The sequence below is a fragment of the Phaseolus vulgaris genome, chromosome 2 (genome assembly GCF_051622355.1).
Source record: "Phaseolus vulgaris cultivar YP4 chromosome 2, ASM5162235v1, whole genome shotgun sequence".
Classification (NCBI taxonomy): Eukaryota; Viridiplantae; Streptophyta; class Magnoliopsida; order Fabales; family Fabaceae; genus Phaseolus; species Phaseolus vulgaris.
Window position 1 is genome coordinate 42,924,223 of NC_143499.1, and position 18,296 is coordinate 42,942,518.

An 18,296-nucleotide genomic window follows, 5' to 3' on the forward strand; every position below is an offset into this window, starting at 1 on the left:
TTACATGGATTTTATAACATATACTTTGCATGATTTTGCAAGTATGTTTGGAAAAAAATAATAGCACCTTATAAGGTAGGTTAATTTTGATTAATTTAATGAAAAATAAGAAGTTATTGATGAAATGAATTTAATTTTATTATATATAAATAATAGTTTAATAAAGAAAATAAGGGTAAGAATGTTATTATATAGATGTGTGAGGATTTAGAAAGAGGTAGACTAATAGTCGCTGAAGAAATTTCCGAAGTGTTTGTGGGATGAGAAGATGATGAGGAAATATTGGTAGCAGAAATTGAAGAGAGAGAGAGAGAGAGAGAGAGAGAGAGAGAGAGGGTTGGATTGATTTTCTTCTTCCTTTTTCCTAAGAGAATCTAATCTCAATCCTCAACCTCCTTATTGCGCATATTTCTTCAGATTTCTTCATTCCTCTTTCAACCTTTTCTCTTCCCCTTCACATCCTCGTTTTCTCCGAACAAAAAATAAAATCTTTGTTTTGTTTTCTTGTTTTTTGTTATTTGACTTGGTTGTCTGAATCGGTTGTGGCAGAAGGGTCGTGAGACACAGGTATTGTCAGATCTTTTGTTATTCCTATTACTTTTTTGTTTTGGGTATCGGAAAATAATTTGTTTTTGATTGTTTTGTTTTGTGGTGTTTAATGTATTCAAAGTTTGAACATATTGATTCCTGGGGCTGCATGTTTTCGATTTGGATCAGGCATTCGGTGTCTGGATTCCTGTTTTACTTGCAAAACAAATTAGTGGGGATTTGGTGGAATTGTGTGTGACTCGTAGGGGGTTGTATGGTTTCATTTTGGTTGATTTTGCTTGTGAATGGTCTTTAACTTTGCAGCGATGCAGAGCCAACTTGTGTGCAATGGTTGTAGGAGCCTTCTGCTTTACCCGAGAGGGGCTACCAATGTTTGTTGTGCATTGTGCAACACGATTACCTCTGTTCCTCCACCTGGTAAGCTCATTGGTGTTTCTGTTACTGAAATTTTAAGATCGGAGAACTTACAAGTTATATTTCGTTGTGTTGCCGGTCTTTTTATCTATTGGTATGAACTAATTATTCAATGTGGAACAAATGAGGGAGATTAGGCTAGAAACAAACCATGTACCTGCTGGATTTAGTATTTGCATGTAATCAGACTCCATTGATGTTTATTCTGAGGATCTTTTTACCATAATAATGCTCGTGCAGGGATGGAAATGTCTCAACTTTACTGTGGAGGCTGTAGGACGTTGCTAATGTACACTCGTGGAGCTACAAGTGTGAGATGTTCCTGCTGTCACACTGTAAACCTTGTTCCAGGTACTGCTTTTAATATGTTTCCGGACATTTGATTGAGGGTTGGTGGCTTAGTATTGCTTTTGGTGGATTGCATGTTAATTTGCTTGTTAATATGAATATTCTGTTTTATAATTGCGGTGATAATTTGTTCGATTACTTGGTGGTTGAATATAGTTAATCATGAATGGAGTTGCCAAATTCTGGTGAAGGGTTCTGCAAGGAGTGCATTAAAGTGATCCTTTTTTTTAATTTCCTGTATATTCTGTGTATATATTTTATCTTTATGTTGATTAAAGGTGGTGAAGGGGAGGGGGACTTAATGAAATGTTTGATTGTTGGACTTGAGGGAATGGAGGTTTTCCAACTTGATTATTAGAAAGAAGATTTCTCTTTTTGAGGTAGGTGATGTGACCTCGATTCAGTCTTCCTCATCTAGTATTGCCCATACCTACCTCTCTTCTAAATTCTTTTAAGATGGAATGAGATTGAGAAAACTATGTGAGATTCCTTTCACATGGCATTGCAGATTGTAATGGGTCATCTGGTTATTTTAGTTTGTTGTAAGGCTAAAAAAGGACGAGGGCTTAGTCCTTCTGGTTCTTGTTGCAAAATGGTTATGGTGATTTCCCTTGGAACTCATCTATCTTTGATACTGGAAGATTTGTAGCAGCCACTGTATTCACAGTAGTGGCTGCTGTTGGCTGGGGTTTGGTCAAAGGTTATGGTGGTTTCCTTTGGAACTCATTCATGCATGTTCAAGTATTATTCTTCCACCAAAGGCATGTTGGTGGTTTGGGCAAAAAGAAATTAAAGTCCAGAGCATAATTTTTTCACATACCTTAAATATTAAAATGACAACTTCTTTACTCTGCTTTGAGATCCTTCACCCAAACTAAATCCTAATTTCACCTTTCACACAATTTCTTTGAATCTTCTCCCTTTCTTCCAGAGACTTTGGATTTTAGTACTTCATTTAAAATTTAACTATTTTGGCTTCTTCAAATTATGTGGCAAACATCCACCATTGACTTTTTACTTGAGTTTCTGTTATTTCATCTAATCTGAATTCCCATTTTTTTATCCTGTTATTTACTGCTGGTTTTGGGGTTTATATTTATCATTCTCCACTCCACTTGTTTCAATGACTTTTTAGATTGAAGTGTTCATATAATAGTTGTTATCACCATTTTATTGTTATTGGGCCTTGTGTCATTTTACATGCACATATATGTGTGTGTGTGTGTGTATAGTTTTAGACGATTGTATTGTAGGATCTAACATCTCATGGCACTTGCCCTGTCTTATCCAAGGTATGAGCTATGGTTTTGGGCAACCTTGATTAATTCTAGGAGCTTTTGACCATCACCCTGCTTCTTGGTATAACTTTAGGGTTTAAACTCGAAGTATCAATTCCTTAGCCTTTTTTGCAAGGCTAAAATGAAGATGAACAAGCAGATTTGGTGAAAACAAAACCCAATATATCTTGGCACTGTGATTAAGACCTTGAACTCATTGGGTGTATTTACTGAAATGAGGTTTAGTTTTGCTAAAATGCTTTCCAAAATAGGTGACAATTGGTCCCCTAAGCTGATGAATGGATGTTGGACAATGGATAGCTAGGAGGAGGAGCACAAATGAAGTAGAAATGGATAAAAGGATGGGAATAATGCATGTCTTTGAAGCATGAAACAACTTTTTCAGTGAATTTCGAACCTTTTCTTTTAGTGAATTCATTTTCCAGCTTATCACATACAAAATAGGTTTGTGTCAGACCCCCCTCCCCACCAAAACAAAAAGCAGCCGCCCATATTCATCAATTCTTCCTTCATGATTAATCAATGAATATGTTGATTCTTTACATCTATCCTCGCCCCTTTTGTATTGCTTACAGTCTTGAGAAGAACAATCTTAGCCGACTGTGTAACTAAATGGAAAGCAGATGTATTTATAGTCAGCTATTTGTTAATCCAGCATTGAGTTTTATTTCTTCGTTTAAAAAAAATATACTTTCATAATAATTTTTTCATTGCCATTTTGAAATTCCAATATTAATAATTCTGAATGGCACATTAAATACTCTACTTCAGTCCAAGTTTAGTGTCATTTTCATTCTGTCCATTTTTTCTTGGCAACTGTTTGTATTGATGAGATGGGTGCAATTCATTTTACTACACTTTACAGCTTCCACAAGGACCTCATACATGCATAAAATGTTAGTTTGCATGTTACAAGATGGTGGATGCTTAGGCAGAGTTGCTTTAACTGTTTATGTTTTCTTATTCTAGTGGCAGTCCAATGATAAATTCCTTGTTATATTTTAATAACCTATGCTTCTTGTTCAATTAGTTGTTTACTGACTATCCGTTCATGGGCTTATAAAGCATCTAATCAGGTAGCTCATGTCCATTGTGGGAACTGCCGGACAGCCCTCATGTATCCTTACGGAGCTCCCTCAGTCAAATGTGCTATTTGTCACTATATTACTAATGTAAGTGTAAGTATTTATTGATAGAATTATGTTAATCTGAGGATCGATCTTTTAGTATAAAATTTGGTGTAGGGCAGTGTATGTTGCTTGTAGATATTTGTTAGGACTTAAACACAAGAGTAGAGCCCAACCCAAAACACTAGTTCATTAGGTGGGAGGGAGAATCTCAAGGCTCAAGTAACTTATCTTACTCAATGTGGTACTCCTAACAATATTCATGTATGACCTATGTTTTCTAACAGGAAAGGCTTTCGTATTTAGATAATTTGAAGATATTTAGCTATTCTGCTATTTTGTACTGTTACCTTCTGTGCCCGTGTCATTCTCCAAGAGCATGGTCATTCCAGTAATCTCATGTTTTCTTCAGAGATTGGGATCCAGCACTACCTCTTGGCTATAACTTTCTTGAATCTCAATCAATGGTTGATGCTTATGTAAAGGGTTGATATACTGAATATATAATTACGAGATTGTCATTCTCCTTCAGACTTTTCAATTTACTGAATATATATATTTGTTTGTTTAATTTTTTTAGTTGCTTTTTATATTGTTTCGTCACTTTTGCTCCTCTTTCTGTCTTTTGTAGACGAACAATGGACGGCTTCCAATCCCTGTCAATAGACCCAATGGGACAACCAATGCTGGAACATTACCTTCTACTTCAACAGTACGCTTTTATTCTTATATATATGTTTGTGTGTGTGTTACTTTTTGTGATTATTTTGTTCTGATTATGTCATTAATTTTCAACCTTGCAGTCAATGCCTCAAACTCAAAGTCAAACAGTAGTAGTAGAAAATCCAATGTCTGTGGATTCAAGTGGGAAATTGGTAATTGTTATTGCTTTTAATTTTTAATCTGGAGATGATTTTCTTTCTGCATATTTAGTTCTCCCGTTGCTTTTTAGCATAGCGAGTTTTCCCTAAAAGAAGTTGGGATGTGAATGTGTCAGGTGAGCAATGTTGTTGTTGGCGTCACAACAGATAAGAAATAGCAGCATCACACATACAAGGTACAGTACATGTCACGAGGCATTATCGCAGTTACTGTCACATGAAGATATTGTTTGTGTATATGAATATATATATGATATTGCAGCCTGCAATGGTTCAATTGGAATCAATATTTTTCCGATCCAAGAGTTGGATGGATATGTATGTATGACTGTATATGAAGCGGACAGGTTGTGAAAAGGGCATAAAAACCTGTTTTGTGTGATTGCCAGAGCCTGCTTTGTCGTTTCCTTGGTACTCAATATCCAAATCAATTAGTTCATTCAGATTATATGTTCACTTTCAAATCCTAGACTACCATTTCTTTTATGGCTTCTGAAGCTTGTGCTTTTCTTGGTGATATGTGTTTAAATATCTGTTGATGTTGTGCAAGCATTGCTAAGATAAAATTATTGATATGATACATTTTTACTGGTCATTTTGAGAAAAAGAACTTGGATAATACCCAGCGGCTTCGGAAACTGAGATATAAGATTATCTTCATTTGACTTTTAGGTAAAGTCGTTTGGTAGAATCACGTTAATGGTATTTCATAGATAATGTTTTTTCTTTGAATTTGTGTTTCAATTAACAAATGCAAAATCGATCATGCATTGTGTTAGAATTTTGATCAATTTTTGAAGATTTTATACATGTTAATCGTTAATTTGAATGTTCATGAAATGTTAGGATATGTAGTTGCTTATTTCGTCGACTATCTAAGATAACTTGGGCTCTTTGCCCCCGTTTTTACATAAAATAAAAAAATCATTGTTAGTTAATAAGTTAAATCATTATCTGTTTGGATTAATAACATTTTATCCTTGTGGAATTTCTCACTTTCTTTAACTTATTTTCACTTTTATTGGTTCATCAATTTTTTTATAAAGCTTGGTTAGAATCATAACCACTAAGAAGTATTTTTTTTTTTTTCGTGAGATGATACTGAAGTGGCACTTTTGTGTTCCTAATTTATGCTCGTATTTCAAATACCAAACTAAACCTGTAAGAGGACCATTAAACAAAAAACTATCTTCCAAGAATGTATGCATTAGTTTAGATGTAATTAATCAAAGATCAAAGAACAGTTAATCCTACTTATTATAGTCCAACGCAAGTCAATGACAAATTTGTACTTATTTTTTTTACATCAAATGTGTAATTTAAATAAAGATGAAAGGGAAATTTCTAATCATGGATATTAAACAATTAAATCAACAACTTATCGGCCTTGAAGAAAGACAGTTTCAAAATTGAATATTACAGAAGTAAGAAAATTATTAAGGGTACTAAATTGATTTTGATTATTGGTGTACACACATTAATGACTTAATTTGTTTTATTGGGAGCTAAATTTGAAAATTTAAGAATATCCAACCACTTTCGCCTTCTTACCGAATCCCGAAAATTAAAATTTTCAAAAGAATTTTTTTTAAAAAAAACTTGTATAAATGACTCAGTTTTGAATTTTTTTGTCTGATGTTGATAGTCTTCATATGAACGAAGAGATTCAAAATATATATTTTATATACACTAAATCTCAAATCTACGAGAAAAAACTCAATATCTTAAAATACAAGAGACATCTAGCAATATATTATCATTAAAGTGTAATTTAGTTTCATAAAAGTTATTTAATTATAGTTTGTAAAAAATTATTTTAATCGAACAATGAATTTAAGGATTATTTAAAAGAATATACACAAAACTGTAAGAATCATTCAACATAGTTTTAATATTTATTAAATTGGAAAGTCTAGTTTTTAAAATGAAGAGAATTCATGTACCTTCAAACCCATAAAATAATGTTCTGATTACATTATTTAAGGAACTTACACCTCAAATTATCTAAAGCCTAAAACTTTAGACCTCAATTATGAAAGGCGATGAAGGATTATAATTGTTACTCATCTTTAGATAATAACTTTTCCTCCAATAAATCAACACAAAAATATTTCTCTCCCTTCCATTAGGATGGATGACAATATTTATCTTTTAGTAAAAATTTATCTTCATTTTCTTCCTTATTACTTAATGGTATAAATATGTTCAACAGCTCATCTTCAATAGGAAAAAGTATATTCCTACTCGCATTTATAAATGTCTTCTAACTATTTTAAATATTAATTAAATAATATTTTATAAAATATAAAAAATCTAGTAAAACACATGATACTATTAGATATTTAATGTCAAAAGATAAATATTTTTGTTTCAATTTTAGAGATACATTATAATTATATAAATATCTAATAAGAGTATTAAATTAATCATTGGATAAATGTTAAATAATTATATAAAAAGTTAAAAATATCAATGTATAATCTATAAATGAGTTACGAAACTAAGGACAAAATAATAATTAATATAATATTTTTAGATTAATAAATTAAATGTGTTTTAGTAATTTAAAAAAAAAAAACAAGTATAAGGATGTATATGAGATGAGATATCATTCCTATAATAATTATCTGTGTATATTTTTGGAGGAAAGAAGTTTAGGAAACTCAAACATTTCGAATGACATGTTGTAGTATGGTCTATATGGTTATGCATCATCGAAATTTTATTTCATGATAATTGGTTGGTTTTATTTTGTATTATATTTCTTCAAAACATAAAATATTGTCAATTTGAATTGGTGTTTTATTTATTTTTAATAACAAATTTAATTCTGTTAATTTTATTAATATGTGTTTATTAAAGACTCTAGGTATATATTAACTTTAATTTTTTTTTTAATAAATACATGTTGAAAATTATTAAAATCAAATATATATATATATATATTCATTTATATTAATCATTAAACTGAATTCAATCAAAACTATGAAAAAGTAACCAATGTAAAACTTTTTTTTATAAAGCTTCCAATGTAAAACTTATTATGTTAACAATGTAGTTTTTTTATTGTATTAAAAACAAAATATCTCAACACTTATTATACAAACTAAGTATTTATAGTATTGTTTTTATTGATAGAGATAAATTATCATAAAAGCAAGCACTTTTCTAAAGATGATCACTCTACACATAATTCACCATCACAAATAATAACAAAAGTTGTTCACACATCCACAGTTTTTATTTTTGACAAATACACATCCACAACTAATTAGAATATCATAAGTGTAAATAAACTATTTGCAGAGAAGCCAATTTGTCTAGTTACGGCAACCTTTTACACATTAATGAGTTGTAACTGGTGTAAGAGGCACTTCCCCTTTTGCCCCTTCTTCCACCTTGTTCCAGTGCTTGTCAACATCCACGGAACTTTTTTGGCTCTCGAACCCTTTTGCTGTGTCATAAGAAGCATGTAGTCCCAGTAGCACATAGTATACCAAGAGGAACCCTGTCCACACCCCAAACCTGATAAATGAATCTTTATCAATTGAGCCAAGAAGGAATATGTTAATGGCAATAGATAAAGAAGGTAGCCATGGAACCAAAGGCACCCCCCATAGTTTCGGTTGCTTTGCCTGTGGAACACAAAGCCAAAGACCCCCAGTCCCTAAAATCCACAACGGCACGAAAACTGCATACCCAATCCAACCATCACTGATCGCCCAATAGCCAGAAATTCCACACGAAGACCCTAAAATCAGCACAAGGCACAGAATGAGCTTCACTTTATTCCCCTTTGTGGTCACTCCACTTGAGTAATAGCGGCGCACTAGAAGCGCCACAGCCACAAGCATGAAGATGAAGAGAGTGGAAATTGACAAGAGGTTGGAGAGAATATTAAGATTAGTGAAGAAAGCAATCACGGCTGTAGCTGCAAGCATGGAAATTGTGGCATTGACGGGTGTCCCAGTTTTCTCATCAACATGAGCAAACCAAGGAGGCATCATGTGGGTACGTGCAATGTGGGTTAGGTAACGAGCTTGACCCACCGCACTCACCAACAACACAGTGGTCATTCCCTTCAACGCCCCAAATGCAACAATGTACTTAGCCCAATCCATTCCCACAGCACTAAACGCAACCGAATAGGGAGCATCTGGGTCAATGTCGGTGTAGCTTTGCATGAGGCATAGTGTCACTGCTAGCGAGCAATATGCGAATGTTGTAATCACCATTGAGCCCACAAGACCAATGGGAATGTCCCTCGCAGGGTTCTTGGTTTCCTCAGCCATGGTTGAGACAGCATCAAAGCCAACATAGGCAAAGAAAAGAACGGCTGAAGCCTTGAACACGCCACGAACTCCAAAAGGCATAAAAGGGGTGTAGTTTTCGGTGTTGGCCTTCGTGAGGCCTGCGATGATGATGAAGGCAATGACAATTAAGTGAAAGATTGTGGCAATGAAATTGAATATTGAAGAGCCTTTGGTGCTGTACACTGCAAGGATAGTGATGGCTATGAGGACTCCGATGGATATAGGGTCAAGATGGCCATAGTCAGGGTTCATTTTGTGGACTACTATACGAAAATCATCAGGGTGATGGCCACAGAGGGTGGCGAAATAAGAAGTCCATGACCGAGCCACGGCGGCGCCGCTGACTACATACTCCAGGAGGATGTTTCCGGCAGCTATGAAGGCCACAAATTCTCCCAGTTCTACTCTTAAGTACGCAAATGATCCACCTGACAAAAACAACACATAGCCAAAATGCTTATTAGTTGTAACAAAACAAGATTAATAGTTCCATATAGCATTTTCTTCTCACACTTTAGAAAAGTCAAACTTATGTTTTCTCGTGAAATTAGGTACGTATAAGATTCTTGAGACAGATGAGTTCGTATTACCAAATTGGATTTTTTATAAAAGTATAAGTTTAATTTATTTTTTTAAAAAAAAGTTAAGCTGAAGTCAACATCAGCATTAAAGTGGTGTAAGACCAGAAGCTATTCATATCGGCAAGGAAAAGATTTTGTTGACACAAAAAGCCAAATACATACCTATGACAAATCATTATAATAATATAATAATTTTTATATTAAAAAATAAATTAAATATAATTAAAATATTAATTTATTTATTTGTCAAAGTGTATGTTTATTATTGTGGATGGTTGAATATATCATCATTCTATCAAAAATTTAAAATTAAGAAAAAATATATTTTAATAATTTATGGAACTGTATATTTATGTGATGAATTTAAAAATAAATATACATAATAAAAGGTTGGTTTGGAAATAAATTATATAAAAAATATTAAAATAATAATATTAAATTTGTTTTATATGAAAAATTAAGGTTTGAAAATGTATTATTACACAACTAAATTACACCATTTTTATGCTTTTTGAGCAGTCTAAAATATCATTTCCTTTACATATATTTTAATTACACTTCATATGTCACATAAAAGTTGAAAGGCGGAGAAATAAATAGGTTTAGAAATAAATATATATAATAAAAGATAAATTTATAGTTAAAAATATTAAAATAATAATATTAAAAGTTTTAATACGGGGTGAAGTAAAAAATTGGAGTCGTAAAATGTATCATTGTCGTAATTTGACTCTTGGACTTTATTTTCTCTTTACAGACACTGCTGCTGCTGCAATAGTCATAAAAAATAATTCCTAGACACTATTTTTTTTTTTTATCTTATTTCAATTTTAGAACCTTTTTAATAATAAAATATTTTATTTTCTTAATAAAAATTAAAATAAACAAATTTTTAAAATAAAATAATAATATATTTGATTCCTATGATTACGCGGGAGATTATCACAGATACTTTAACTTTGTAATCATCCACATTATTCAAATCCAACTCATTGGGCCTTTTACCAATTAGTCATTCATATGCACTCACTCGGTCAATTAATCACACCCTCTTATGCATAACATAGATATTCTCAAACTTTAGGAACCAATCAAGTTACCCAAACTTCACATCGACTACAACAAACTTTTTTTTATATAATAGATAACGATCATTTTTTTATTAACAAATATCACTAATACCTTCACTGTTATAAATAATTGAGTAATAATTTAAATGTTCGTTTCTGAACCTTCTTAATAACTAATAAAGACAAATGAATATATAATGTATTAAAAATTAATATTTATATTTATTTAAACTAATTGGTTTCTTAAATAATAATAATAAAAATTCTAAAATCTAACTTTTATAATCAAGGTTTTTTTATTTAAAACCCTAGATTCAAAGCAGTTATTTTTGTATATGAAGATTTAAACGTGTTCTTGTCTGAAATCCTGAAAAGTGAACCTGTGCGCAAGCAAAAGAGAGAGTGCAAGAGACGGAACCTGCGACGGGGATTTCCACCGCGAACTCGGTGTAGCAGAAGACGGAGAACAAGGCGGAGACACCGGAAACGACGTAGGAGAGCACCACGGCGGGTCCGACCTCTGTCCTGGCCTCGAGGCCGGTGAGGACGAATATGCCGGAGCCGATGACGGCGCCGATGCCGAACCACATGAGGTCCCACCAGTTGAGCGTCTTCTTCATCTCGTGGCTGCTCCGAGCCTTCATCTCCACGATTTCCGTGTGGTCCTCGGATCGACTCAGCACTCGATCCTTCAGCCTCCAGGGCGTGTCCATAATCGCTCTGGCGTAGTTCTCCCAACTCTTGAACGACTCCTCCGGGAAGAAGTCGTTTCGCCGGAATGTCAATCCCCGCCGCCGCACTCCGCCGTGAATCGCGTCCTCACCTCCCATCCTGCTGAGTGCAACGTATACCTGTGAGAGAGCTGTAACAGAAAGAAAAACAAAACGACAGTGCGTTTTAGAAAATTGAATGAAAGAAAGCCGTTTCTTAGTTTTTGCTTACTGCAGAATCGGTGTGCCTGGTATTGTGGCGTAGAGTTAAGACTTATAATGTGCATGACATTGAAATCACAATTGGTTGACTTAAATAATAATAATAATGAATTTTGCGTTATAGAAGGTATAAATAATAATAATGAGGAAAATGTAGAGTATATTTGGAAAAAAAATGCACTCACTAAAGACTTTTATTGTATCTTGGATTATATATATGAGAGCATTTGAGTGAGAAATTGTTTATTTTGGAAAAGAAAAGACAGTGTTTATAGATGAAGTTTGGAAATGCACATGGTATGATAGAGAGGAAGAAAATGAGTCACATGGAGACACGTTGAAGTCAAAGATGTAAACTACAATATCCCTCACTTCATTCACATACACAAAGATTCTTTTAGTTCATCACACTATTATATTACCAACCAAAATTTTAATTCATCTTTTCATTTTAATCAATACTTAAAACTCATCAAATTTTTACTATATACTTTTCTTTAAAAAAACATGTTAAATCATTCCCATCACATATATTTTTTTTAATCCATTATGTGATAATTTGCTTTTAAATAAATACCTTTTCTAATTAGTTTTTAATATTTATTATCTTCAATAAATAATTTTAAGAAAAAAATATTTAAACTGAATCAAAATATACAAAAAAAATTTATCATTAATATTTTTTTTTGTATGAAATTTTGAATTTGCATATTGTTGATACTTCTGTTAATTAGGATATATAGATTCTAATCTTATTCTTTAAACTTATAAAATAAATTTTCAAAAGATAGCATTATTGTATAATCAACAATTAAGTCAAAGTAATGAATTATATGGAATTGATTAATGAATTATCGTACATTGCATAAATTTTTATAATGAATTTGTCTAACTAATTTGTGTATTGATTTATTTATTAATTATTTCATATACTATATTAATACAAATACATGAATTGATGAATTTAAATCAGACTAATTTAATAACTCATTTTCCTAATTATTTTATATTAATTTAATTTTACATATATTAAAAAATGCTATATATTCTATTATACTATATAAAAATAGAGTAGTCAGTGAGTTATTGTAAATTATATTTTATTAAATGATTTTTATAATTATTAATGTGTACCGAGAGGGAAGGTAAATAATACACGTATAATTCATACAAATTATTCTATCATTCATCAATTTTAAATAAAAAATTTATACATTTTTCAAATTCACGCTTAAATTAAAGTTTCTTTCACATAAATTATATTTATAAAATTTATATTATCCAAAAATTATTTAATATCTCCTTTATATATCAAAATGTTGTAATATAATTTTTTAAAAATATACATCAATATTAAAATTGTCATCTAATTACTTGCATATTTCATAAGAATTGACATATACATGATCAAAATAATGTGTAGTTATAACTCAATACTTTAGATTGATTAAAATTAAAATTTATATGAAGCTATTAATAATGAGATAATTTGTGTAAGTTATAAGGAAAGAGATCAAATGAGATCACAACAACTTACACCATCCAATTGAAATATATTACTCCAAGTTAAAAAGAAAGGAATAGAATCTTGTTACTTTTTGTTAAAATTAATGTCCCATTATTCCATAAAATATAGAAAGTGGGAAAAAGAAAAAGGAAGCAACATTGATTTTTCTGCAACTTTAAATATGACTCCATTATATTTTGTTTTGTTATAATGGTCATCAATGGGAAGGTAGTGATATATGAATTGAAATTAAATTGAAGGGATGGCAAAATATTCATATAAAAACCCTTGAGCTTAATTAGGAAGTAAATTTTTAGGTTTTATAGTTGATTATAATTATCAAGAATTGTATACTTTAATATAGTAAAAAAATTTATAATAACTATTTTTATTTTTTTACACTTCAAATTCATATTATAACATAATATAGTTGTCATTTTCTTCAAAATTAAAAATATTAATATAACTGACTTTATCAATATTATATAAGTAAAAACATCAAGTAATTATAATTTTTAAACTTTAATGATTTTAAACATATTACATAAATAAAAAAATATTTAAGTTACTAATTTCAATATTTTAAAAAAACTAATAAAATAAAATAATTATAATTTTAAAATATTACACGAGTAAAAAAATATTTTATCAACTTTTTCATTATACTTTTATAAAATATAATAGTAGTAATAATATTGTGGTTACTCTCATTTTCCTTATCTTTTATTTTTCCCCCATTTTGTTCTCAATTTTATTTTCTTAATTCTTCTTTCATGTTGTCGTGGTAGTAGACTTATTCCAAAACATTTCTACCCGATAAATTTCCTTTCAGGCTAAATATCTTTTTAAATTAAATTTCTTTTAAAAAAATTATAGTATTTAAGTTTCACGTTGATTTGGTTAGTTGATATAAAAGTAATTATCTTATCTAGTTTGCTTCTTCATTTAATTTTAGTATGATTTGGTTATTTGTTTTGAGGTGTCTAGTATTGTACCGAAAATCTAACTCTTTAAAATTATTATTAGGATTTCAAGTAACTCCTAATTAAGAGAATTTATTTCAAATTACATTGAGTATTATTCTTATTGATATTGAATTGATGAATTGTGTATTAAAATGGAATTTAATAGAACTATTATTTTAGTCATCAACTGAATTGAACAATACTTCTCGTCACTCGAATCATCACTCAAATTAATAGTAAAAGCTTATCACTCAAATTAATAGTAAAAGCTTAACAGAGAGACAACCATATATTATTTCTTCCTTTTGAAAGGCTACTTACTTAATATCTAATTTAATTAATATAACAACTAATTATTTTTTATTTTTAAAAATTATTTTTATTTAATAATTTTATTGTAATGACGATAAAATAACCCTGGAAGTATCTCTTTCACTAAATGCACCTTTCTAATCACCAATAACACTAGCTAGTGACTTTTTTTTTAAAAAAAAAAACACTTCAAAATTAGTACCTCCCTTATAAATTCCGCCCGTCATTGAAAAGTATATAGAGACTCTACCTTTACTGTAATTGACTTATTCCAACTAAACATTACCAAAAGTTACAATAATTATAAAAAAATCAAGAAAGATAAAACTATAATAAAATTCTTAATATTATTTCAGATTAATTTGATTCAATTTAATATATTTATAAAATACAATTTTAATACTCAAATCACTTGTGATTAAATTAGCTTAATTCAGATAAAATATGATTAATAAATTAAACCGATATAATTATTTGGGTTTAGATTCTGAAATGGTAGCGTGAGTACTTGCTTTCTGATAATTCTCGCGACTTGACTATTCAACTAGATAACGTAATTCATTCCATCACTTATTATGGATTATTTGTCATCCCCTTTCTCTAAAATAATACATTTTTATACCTGTTTGAAAAATATTTATAGATTCCATTTTACAGATATTCTATTTCACTTTTATTTTTTAAGGTTTAAAAAAATAAAGTATAAATTCAAATAAAATTACATAATAAAATATTAGTATAAATAAAATTAATCCTTTTAAAATTAAATTACATACATTAAAATATATAAAAAAAATGTTTTAGATTGCAGTGATATGTAGACGTTGTAAGTGTCGCTATTTCTGAATGTTGAAAGTGATGAATAATACAAATATAGTAAAATGAAAAAAAAATGGTATAGAATGAAAGTCATCATAAAAAACAAGAATATTTATTGACATGACATTAAATCTTTCTATTTGCCAAGACTCTAATCAGAATTAGGAATCAAAACCCAAGAAGTGGCCAAAACTCTACTTCGTAAAAATAATATTATTAGTTTATCATATTATATATTATTTTTAAATATTTTTCTAATATTTATTATATTATATATAATATGTTTTACATAAAAAAAAAAAGATGTTGGACTTAAAGTGAGGCGCAGATACTAAAAAGAGCAGGCAATTACTTCACCATATATGCACCCAATTTGTTTTAGTATGAAAAAAGAAAATGTCCTTGAATAAAATAGAATTACATATAAAAATATATTTCAGATCTTCTTTTTTTTGGAGTATGTTTTTAGATTTTTTTTCTTAAATTTTTTTTTTTGTGTTGTGAATTTGTTTTTAAATGGATTTTGATTTTTGAATTTTTATTTATGAAACACAATAATCTTTTTCGTATCTAGTTTTTCATAATATATTATTTTCAATTTTAGATTTTCGTTTTTAAAGTAAGAGATTTTCGGAAATTTAAAACTATGTAAGGTGCAGGTTAAAAAAAATTGGATGTAGGAAGAATTTGTCAAAATAACAAGAGAGGAGTAAAAAAGAATATTACTTCCAGCACCCTCATATTTAATTGCACCTTGGTTTAGTCATTTTGCCGTTAGAATGAAGTGCAGTTAGTAATAATATGGGTCCAGGAAAAAGAAATCCGAAAAAAATAGACACTGATATGACCCAACCCACTAACACCAAAGAGAAAAGGAGAACAGGGATGTGTGGGTGAGAAGGAGAAGGCAGCATGAACCCCAAAAGGGCGAGAAACTGAAGAGAGAAGCAGTGAAGGACGAATTTTTACCTAGGTCTGTTCTGCATAAATCGTCACTGTGCTTCTACTTGCTCTTGCATTTGACGGCTCTTCCAATTGATTCTAGTGATGTGAAGATATATGTATCCGAAAGGTCCTAATATAATACCATGATGATTAGCTCATAAACATGTGATTTTTGTTTTTGTGGTTCTAGGAAATCGATTTCTTGTTTTAGTATCAACTCTCATTTTGTATCGAATGCTGTCTTCCTAGCGGTAGGAGGATCTTTCTGTAGCTTTTATTGGAGCGAAGTGTGGATTTCGATAACTATAAGTCCAAAGGGAATCTGCGTGTGCTAGTTTATATTATGTTCCGTGGGGTATTTGGTATTGCGAGAAATTCTGGTTTTGTTCACGGTTATGAACAAGGATACATTTACCAGCAGAAGTTTAGTCTGGTGAACATAAAATTGAAATGGGTAAAAGATAGGACATTGGATGGTGTTGTTGCTGGTCAAAGGGATGTTAAGGCAACTGGGACCCTTGTCTCCATCATACATTCTTCTTCCCAATGCTGTCTTCCAATATACCATCTTTCCCGCTACCGTGGACAACTTGATCTTCCCGGGGACCTCAAACTCTCTACCTTCATCAGAAGATATCCGAATATATTTATTGAGTCCTGTTTCCTTGATACTGGAGGCTCTCCAGTCCCATGGTTCAGTTTGAGTCCTGAAGCCTTGGATCTCCACTACCAGGAAGTCAGCATCATTCAGCAACGTCAGTTGGAACTCAGGGATAGGCTGTGTAAATTGCTTATGCTCACAAGCGATAGGACCCTTCCACTACAAACCATTGACCAGTTAAAATGGGATTTGGGTTTACCATATGATTACCAGCATTCTTTTATTCCAAATCACCCTGAAAGATTCTCATATGTTCGGCTTCCTGATGATCGTGTTGGGTTGAAATTGTTATTTTGGGATGACGAGCTTGCCATCTCGGAGTTACAGAAGAATAGTTATCTACAACAAAAGGGAGAAGAAGACATAAAAAATGGAACGTTAGCATTTTCAGTTAGTTTTACCAGGGGTTTTGGTTTGAAAAGAAAATGCATGGAGTGGTTGAAAGAGTGGCAGAAACTCCCCTATACTTCACCTTACACCAATGCCTCTCATTTGGATCCCCGTACTGATGTATCTGAGAAAAGGGTTGTTGGAGTCTTCCATGAGCTCCTTCACCTTACACTTCATAAACAAACTGAGCGCAAGAATGTCAGCAACTTGCGTAGACCCCTGGCACTGCCTCAGAAGTTTACTAAAGCTTTTGAACGTCATCCTGGTATATTTTATATTTCCAAGAAGAGTGACACCCAAACAGTTGTTCTCAGGGAGGCCTATTACGGTCAAGAACCTGTGCAGAATCATCCCCTTGTACAAATTAGAGAGGAATTTGCAAGCCTAATGAAGAAAGGGCTATTGGATAGGAGTAGGGGTGTATACAAAAGAAACAGGGATACTAATTCGGTGGATGGTTTCAGAAACGAGGCTTGCATTGCTGATGAAACTAACCAGCTTAGTTCTAAGGATAAATCAGATTCCATCTTATATGATTATGATTCAGATAGCCCTCTACAAAGCTCTTGCTGATATATGTGAATGTGGTATTTCTATTTGGCCACTGTCTTAACGTGGCTTGGATTAGTGAGAATCTTAAATCTGGCCTAGATGGGATGTTTGCATATTACTACTGTTCAGCCACCTCCTTCTGCCACCTTGTTTATGAAGATCTGTCAACAACCAAATATATCAGCAATGCTATCATCTTAACAAGGATGCCATTTTCGGATTAGATGTAATATTCTGGATTAAGGGTTACAGCTCAATCTCGTTAGAAGATTAGTGACATGGGGTATGGGTAAGACACATAAAAAGCTGCAATTCAATTCCCTGTAATAAATTTTCGGTATCACTTTTTATGGGAGTCGAAAATTTAGCTCAAAAGCTATGACATAATACAGAAGCATCTTTTTTTTTTTCAGGCGTTCATTGGAGGTGATTTTTACAAATCAAATAATCTCCCTGAAAAACAGTTCGAATGAATTTGTTCTCATTATATTTATATGCAGCAAGTAAGTTTCAAAGCCCCATCCATTAAGGCTAAATATGAATACATTAGCAACGCATCTCTATTCCTGCAATTACATCAGAGTTGCATAGTATTTTTCTCACTTCAAATTCACGAACACTAAAAATAATCG

At 31.3% G+C, this 18,296-nt stretch overlaps 3 protein-coding genes across 4 annotated transcripts; 2 read left to right on the top strand and 1 right to left on the bottom strand.

Moving 5' to 3' along the window:
- The first annotated feature begins 260 nt into the window (after window positions 1-260).
- On the top strand, window positions 261-5,081 carry LSD1 (LSD1 zinc finger family protein). 2 transcript variants are annotated; one of them, XM_068614206.2, is made up of 7 exons: window positions 261-567; window positions 853-966; window positions 1,204-1,314; window positions 3,675-3,787; window positions 4,368-4,448; window positions 4,540-4,611; window positions 4,734-5,081. In XM_068614206.2, exons 2-7 carry the CDS (start codon window positions 855-857, stop codon window positions 4,773-4,775), a joined length of 531 nt encoding a protein of 176 aa, XP_068470307.1. In that variant the 5' UTR covers window positions 261-567; window positions 853-854; the 3' UTR covers window positions 4,776-5,081. The 2 variants fall into 2 exon arrangements, with proteins under 2 accessions (XP_068470307.1, XP_068470309.1); XM_068614208.2 differs by having other exon boundaries at window positions 3,675-3,781.
- A 2,700-nt stretch (window positions 5,082-7,781) lies between these two features.
- Window positions 7,782-11,578, bottom strand: LOC137812281 (cationic amino acid transporter 1). The gene is made up of 2 exons (XM_068614210.2): window positions 11,000-11,578; window positions 7,782-9,358 (listed from the first exon to the last, which is right to left on the bottom strand). The coding sequence occupies exons 1-2, from the start codon at window positions 11,409-11,411 to the stop codon at window positions 7,962-7,964; spliced, it is 1,809 nt and encodes a 602-aa protein (XP_068470311.1). The 5' UTR covers window positions 11,412-11,578; the 3' UTR covers window positions 7,782-7,961.
- A 4,399-nt stretch (window positions 11,579-15,977) lies between these two features.
- On the top strand, window positions 15,978-18,072 carry LOC137812283 (Ubiquitin carboxyl-terminal hydrolase family protein). The gene has a single exon (XM_068614212.1). The coding sequence runs from the start codon at window positions 16,405-16,407 to the stop codon at window positions 17,683-17,685; it is 1,281 nt and encodes a 426-aa protein (XP_068470313.1). The 5' UTR covers window positions 15,978-16,404; the 3' UTR covers window positions 17,686-18,072.
- Window positions 18,073-18,296: the final 224 nt, after the last annotated feature.

Excerpts from the sequence above, each read along its gene's own strand:
- LSD1 (XM_068614206.2), top strand. The coding sequence starts at position 855 with ATGCAGAGCCAACTTGTGTGCAATGGTTGTAGGAGCCTTCTGCTTTAC. Across the intron at positions 3,788-4,367 it reads ACTATATTACTAATGTAAGT|ACGAACAATGGACGGCTTCC; the intron begins GTAAGTATTTAT and ends TGTCTTTTGTAG. Across the intron at positions 4,449-4,539 it reads CATTACCTTCTACTTCAACA|TCAATGCCTCAAACTCAAAG; the intron begins GTACGCTTTTAT and ends TCAACCTTGCAG.
- LOC137812281 (XM_068614210.2), bottom strand. The coding sequence starts at position 11,411 with ATGGGAGGTGAGGACGCGATTCACGGCGGAGTGCGGCGGCGGGGATTG. Across the intron at positions 9,359-10,999 it reads GGTGGAAATCCCCGTCGCAG|GTGGATCATTTGCGTACTTA; the intron begins GTTCCGTCTCTT and ends TGTTTTTGTCAG.
- LOC137812283 (XM_068614212.1), top strand. The coding sequence starts at position 16,405 with ATGTTCCGTGGGGTATTTGGTATTGCGAGAAATTCTGGTTTTGTTCAC.